Here is a 6,736-nt window from a genome sequence, read left to right as displayed (position 1 = left end):
TTCCCTACATTTTTTGGAAATGAAACTTTAACTGCATGTGTTGCTGAACTAAAATTGAGACAAATTCATGACGAGGTCTGAATGGTGGTAAATGGAAACTGTCAGACACCAGGCTGAGATTTCACTTATGCCAGAGTGTGTTAGTGTAAAAGCCCCACCTGGGGAGAAACTGGCCATTGCCTTCTTATATCTGATGCTCCGGAGGGTTGTCCCCAGTGCTGAGGGTGGAGCTGTGTGTGAAGGTGCCTTTACCACATCATGGCAATGTGAATCTCAGGCCCTGTGGGTATCCCTCTCATAGAGTGTTTCCTTCTTGCTTTATTGGAATTCACATGCCAGGACAACATATTCATAAATACCCAATATTTGATATTTGGAGGGAATAGGGGACTTTCAATACTCAGGCCAAGCCATTTTTATCAGGCACTTTTTGATGTGGAAAAAAAAAAGCTCATTCAAACAGATCCACAATCCATTATTCGAGACTCTTGGGGCCTCTTGTTTTTCAGAATTCATAATTTTTCTGATTTTAGAAAAGGAATATGATGCATATACCATAAGCATTATATCCCAAGGGGGCCCAGGTCACCCTCATAATCAAACAAATTAATATGTCTACAGTACCAGGTATGGACATTCACAAGAAGTGGGATTAAATAAGGATTATAAATAGCATTACATCAAAGTCAATGATTTTGTTACAAATTTATAAAAAACTTCTCAATTTCAGAATTTTGGGGATTTTAGAATTGCAGATAAGGGATTACTGATCTCTTTTAAGTTTCGCAAAGTTAATACATAATACTTAATACATAATAATAAGGGATTACTGATCTGTACTAATTTTGGAAAAACTTCACTGGCATAGAAGCGAGAATAAAAAGGAATTGAACTAAAGGGGATGTTCTCAAGCTGCTGGCACTGAAGAAAGGGAGTCAGGACACCGCAGGGCAGATGACCTGAGGACTGTCTTCATCCCAGGTGGTCAGGGGCCAGACTGCACTGAAGCTGCAGATAGAGGACATACAGCCGGGATTGAGACCAAAAGTAGAATTGGGAGCTCAGAGTAGAACCAGGACAGGAAGATCGTCAGTGTGTCCAAAGTAGACCAGCCACATCGGCATCACCCGGGAGCTGCTGAGAAATGCAAGATCTTGGGCGTTTAGGAAAAGCATTTAGTCTCTCACGCCATATCTAAGATTAAGCTCCCTGCTTATCATTCAATAAGCAGAGAGAATTTTATTCAAAATCCTGGGTTTCATCTGGGCTCTGAGCAGCAGAGCGTCCTAGCAGGCAGCACCCACTGCCCCTCACCCCACTTCTACCAGATGCCCAGCTTTTACTTGTTTTATGGCTGAGGCCAGCATAAGCCTGCATTTGAAGAAAGGGTTCTGTGACTTTTAAAAGTCTGAAAATTCTCCAGAGCATTAAACAGATAAATTTGAAGGCAGTTTAAAAGGTAGGTAAAACAGTTTATGAAGCAAATAAAAATTAGAAAGAAAAAAAGGAATCAGAATAAACAGGTGATAAAAGAAGTGAAGATAGAAATTCAGGTTGGCTATATGAGTATACTCAGTTTGTAAAATGCATTTAGCTCCTGGTTAGAATCAGCCTCTGGATGAGGCTGCATTTCATAAAGCCCACGCCTTGACCGTCTGTCCACTCCAATTGACTTTGTGGCTCTCCCAGCCTGATTCATGGCTGACCTTGATACCCTCAGCTATTGGTGACTTTTAGCTGTGAACAAATGACATGTCCAACGAACCTCAGTTTCACATCATGATATTAAAATTAATTGATCCCTCTCCTCTTTGCACATCTCTTTCAAGGAGTTTCTACATGGGTGGTTATAGAAACCTAAATGACATAAAATCATCCTCTTTCTTGCTGTCTCCCAGCTGCAGGTGGAGCTAGAGCAGGAGTACCAAGACAAGTTCAAAAGGCTGCCTCTGGAGATTTTGGAATTCGTGCAAGAAGCCATGAAAGGGAAGATCAGTGAAGACAGCAATCACAGCTCTGCCCCTCCCCTGCTGACCTCAGACCCTGGAAAACTGAACCACAAGCCTCCTTCCAGTGAGAAGCTGGAAGGAGAAAACCCAGGAAAAGAATTTGATACTCCCCTGTGATTGTTTCTTCCTGGCCTTCAGAACACGCATGGCCACTCCAGCTCCATCGGACTCTCTCTTACAAAGATCACTGCCCAGGAGCATCTTCCTGAGAAGCATCCCTTAGATTAAAATCCACACTGGAGGGAGAGTTCCAGAAGGATCCATTCAGCTTCCCCATACCCAGGCTCCATGTGTTATGTGGAAACTATTGCAGGTCTACTAGTGAAGAGTGCATGTATGTGGTGGGATTTTGGTTTTCTTTCCAGTAGTAAATTCAAAGCAGGCAACTTGCAGGCTCCATGGAACATTTAATGAAGGACAGCGTCTTCTTTGAAGAAAAGCAAGCTCATGTTTTTAGTTGAAGCTCTGGTGTAAAGTATGTCAAAGTAATAGAAATAGTTGAGAAATGCATAGCACTATTTAACACTATTGGACAGCCAACTTTGAGCATCTTTTTTCCTAACTGCCCCTCAACTACCATATCTTCGAGTTAACATGCATATTAAATTGTTTCATCCTTTGCTTTGCAAGCACTGGCGGCTTGCAATTTGCTAATTTATTTATCATAGAGGCATCAGTGTATTTGTTGCTGACATGGCTTTATTGGATACCATAGTGACTCAAATAAGCTGGTTTTCTGCCTTGATTGTGTCCTTGTCCAGTAAAGCCATCCCCAGACTTGGCAACATGACTTGTACATTTGGCTGTGTGAGCAAGTTGGCCACACACTTCCAGGCAGTGTGCTATCTGAGTCGACTATTTGCACTCAAAGTCTGGGTATTCATTGGTTATTGGCCTAAAATCATTAAACAACTACAAAGATCCTTTTAATTGAATAAAAATAGTTGAGCCGATGTATGATGAGCAGAGATTCAATCAGAGTGAATAGGTTCCAGCAGTTATTTTGCTGTCTGACTTTCTTTATGGTTCATTTATTTTTAATATAGAGATAAAGATCAAATATTTATCTAGAGACTACACAGACCCACATATAAATGGTATGTTATCTACATGTATATATGTATGCACTCAGCCATATAAGTACATACATATACACCACATACACATACACACACACACACACATTCATATGAGTGTGAATATGAGTTTCTTAATTGGCAATAATCCAGATCTCTTCCACAAGACGTAAAACCAATGCAACGATAGAGAAGAAAATGGTCAAATATCTACATTATGTGGATATTAAATTACATTAAAATTCTAAGAAACAGTTGATGGAGGCTTTGATGCAAGTTGAGGTAGATTGAGAACTTAGAATATGACTTTGATGTACATTTTGTAAGACCAAAAACTGGATTTTAAGTATTTTAAGCTTGTTTTAATGGTCAGAATATACAAAAATGTATAGGACAGCAATATGGAAATGTATTAGTATCTTCCATAATTTTAAAATCTGACAGATTTCAATTTATTTCTCACATTAAAAAAATCTTTCATTATATATTTACTATGTACATTTAATTCACTTAACTGTCTTTTTGTTAAGTTCCTATGTTAGGTGGCATAGGAGAAACAAATTATATTATGGTGAAACTGATTTAAAACATTATTGAAAGGTCTTAAGTAAGAGAGAATAATTATATAGAGGAAAATATAACTTAGAGAGTAACACAAAGAACATTGAAGTTAAAGCCCTGAAGCAAGATGTGCAGTTTTATTTTACTTTAAACCTGTCTGATTATAGCTTAGCAAAACATTTTAAAACACAAAAACTAGTTGTGTCCTGAAAATTGTGTTTTAAAAATTTAATATTTTTATGGAAATTATTCTATTTAACTTTAAGCAATAACTAGGGATCACAATTAAGTTTTAATCAAAATGAGGGCTTAGTTCAAACCTTAGGAAGGAGTGTTTGATTAAAAAACACATCTAGGGAGACACAAGGGGGAAAAAAATCCCATCCCCTTTGGAGATGATTATATTTTGATCTAAAGGATTTAGGGTGTTAATTAGACACTTAATGAAACTTAACTTCCACTGAATGAGAACTCTTTTGTAAATCATTCTACTTTTGCACCTTGAAAGAAAGGCATTAATCATAAGGAAGCAAGAATGGTCAAAATAGAATGCTGCATTTTTATAAACAAAATTAACAGACTGGCTAAAATTGCAGAAGAAGGAACTAATAATAGCATTAATAACCAAATGTAATGGTGATAATTACAGAACATTGTATCACATTTTAGTCCAGAGATAGACTAAAGTTGAATAACCTTGACTTACACAAAACTCTTTTGGTAGTTGGATTTCATTACCTTAGTGACTCTAGTCATTTTGCAATATGTTTGTATTTGGCCATTTCCTGTAATCACATTTTTATATCTGTACAATGACACTTTTTGCAGTTGTGGGGGTAGCGTGTAACACTGTCCATCTTGCATCATTGAAGTTACTACAGTGATACTATCATTTAATAACATTAATATTACTTGAAATAGACTAAGATAAAGAAAATGGGTCTATATGATGTGCAGTTTTGTGCCTTTCTGTATTTGCCTTGTTCTTTGTTGAATGTGTGAAATTCTGTACTGTGGTTTTTCCTATAATAGAGAGTAGAGCTGTGTATTAAATTAGACTATGCCCCTATGATACCCTTACACTACTGAGAATAGCATGGTTTGGGCCATGTACTGAGAATTTTCAAAGTTCTAATGACATGCCATGTGTTTTTGGTTTTTAACAGTTCATTTTACCATTTCATTATCACCATACATTAATTAATACTCCTATGATAGATAAGCTGTCATTAAATAATTTCGAAAGAAAGGGCCATTGCTTGCATTACTTTGAATTTAATGTTGTGCTTGTGCACTGTATAAATATTGTTTGTGATGGATTGGACATTGTGACTTTTGCCTTTTCAGAAGGAAAAAAGATAGGACAAAGTATTTGAAGCTCTTAAAATGTACATATTTTGGTTCTTCTATCTCAAATTATTTAAAATGCATAATTCACATTTTTGTAATAATTCTATGCAATTTTGTGGCATGATGTTTCTTCCACTTGTAATTTTATGTGCTTTCATCACAAATCCAAAGGAAACAATAAAAATTTCTTAACACAACCCAGCTGTTATTTCGTGGTGTTGGGGCCAAACTTCTTCTGATGGGCAGGTAGGTGGGAGCAGCATTTTTTAGGGAAGTAATGCCCACCCTGATGGGGCACATCAGTGCCTGTGCAGGAAATCAGGAGACTGCAATGCTTGGGTCGGAGGGCACAGTTGTCATCATTCCATCAGTCCACCACCTCCTTCCGGAAATGGCGTTAAACTTGCCCATTGCTCACATATTCAGGATCCTCCCTTCCTCCCCTCCTTCCTTGACCAAAGCTAAGGAAGGCAAAATTGTCAAAAGTTTTTTGACAAATAATGGATGTGACAAGAACTGACAGAGTATTTGATGCAAGTTTCTTCATACAACAGATAAAAAAAGAGTCGGCCACACTGATATTTGAAAAAGAAATATACATTTGAGTTATGAAGATGTCTCCAAATGCAATATGTTAGCTAGTTATGGCTATGTTACACATTACTCCAAAGCCTAGTGGATTAAAGCAATAAGAATTATTTCTTAATCTCTCATAGTTTTTGTGGGTCAAGAATTCAGACAGGGCAGAGCAGAGATGCCATGTCTCTGTGCCATGATATCTGGGGCTTCGGCTGGAAGATTAGAAGGCTGGGAGCTGAAACTTTCCAAAGGCTAAGTTACTTTCATGTCTGGTGGTTTATGATACATCAATGAGAGACTAACTGGGGCTCTGGGCTGGACCACAACATGTGTCCTCTCCACATGGCCTGGGCTTTCTCACAATATGGTGGCTGGGCTCCAAATACGAGCTTCCCAAGTGAGAACCAGGCAGAAACTCGATCAAAATTTTTATGACTGAACCTCTACATTGCATACTATCACTTCTGCTGGACCCCATTCGTTGGTGTTGTCACAGCCCCTTCCCAGATTCAAGGGGAGGGAGCAATTACAGACCCCATCTCGCTTTGGGAGCAGTGTTGCTCACACTGAAGTACATGAATATATAGACATCTTTGGAAAATGTAATCTGCCACATACAGTATACACCAAACTGAATTTCCTTACACTCAAACCTGCTCCACATCCTTTGTTTTCTTCATCAGTGAATAAAACCAATATCAATTCAGTTGCCCAAGCCAAAAGGTGGGCATCATCACTGACAGCTGGCTCTCCATCATCCCCTTTCCAATAATTCACCAACCTGGGTCAATTCTGACCCTGTGGAATAGCCCCCAGCTTCGTTCACTTTCTATCCTCTCTGCTAATACCCAAGTTCAGCCACCATCCCCCCCACCACCTACCAAGGTTCTAAACGGTTTCCATGCCTCAAGTCTTAAATCATGTAACCATTTCTCCATACTGGAGCAAGACTGATCATACAAGAGCAAAAATGGAATTAAAAGCCTTTAATGGTTCCCAGCAGTCCTCAGGATAAAGTCTAAATCCCTTAATAATTGTTTGAGATCTTACATGATTTGGTTCATACATAACTCTCCACTCCTGCCTTATGGACCATCTCACTTCCTGGGCTTTTTAAATACTACTCTCTTAACTACTTAGACCCTTTCTGTTCCTCTTTCC

The 6,736-nt window shown here is 38.5% G+C and overlaps 1 protein-coding gene across 1 annotated transcript in view; it reads left to right on the top strand.

Moving 5' to 3' along the window:
• PLCB1 (phospholipase C beta 1) overlaps positions 1 to 5,193 on the top strand; it is a 686,206-nt gene extending 681,013 nt beyond the window's left edge. Inside the window, exon 32 of the mRNA XM_007452039.1 lies at positions 1,899 to 5,193. Within this exon, the coding sequence (XP_007452101.1) occupies positions 1,899 to 2,126 (228 nt within the window). The 3' untranslated portion in view covers positions 2,127 to 5,193. The remainder of the gene's footprint in view (positions 1 to 1,898) is intronic.
• Positions 5,194 to 6,736: the final 1,543 nt, after the last annotated feature.

Source organism: Lipotes vexillifer, unplaced genomic scaffold, assembly GCF_000442215.2.
Source record: "Lipotes vexillifer unplaced genomic scaffold, Lipotes_vexillifer_v1.1 scaffold257, whole genome shotgun sequence".
Taxonomy (NCBI): domain Eukaryota; kingdom Metazoa; phylum Chordata; class Mammalia; order Artiodactyla; family Lipotidae; genus Lipotes; species Lipotes vexillifer.
Note: the sequence above shows the minus strand (reverse complement) of the source record. Positions and strands in the feature narration are given on the sequence as shown.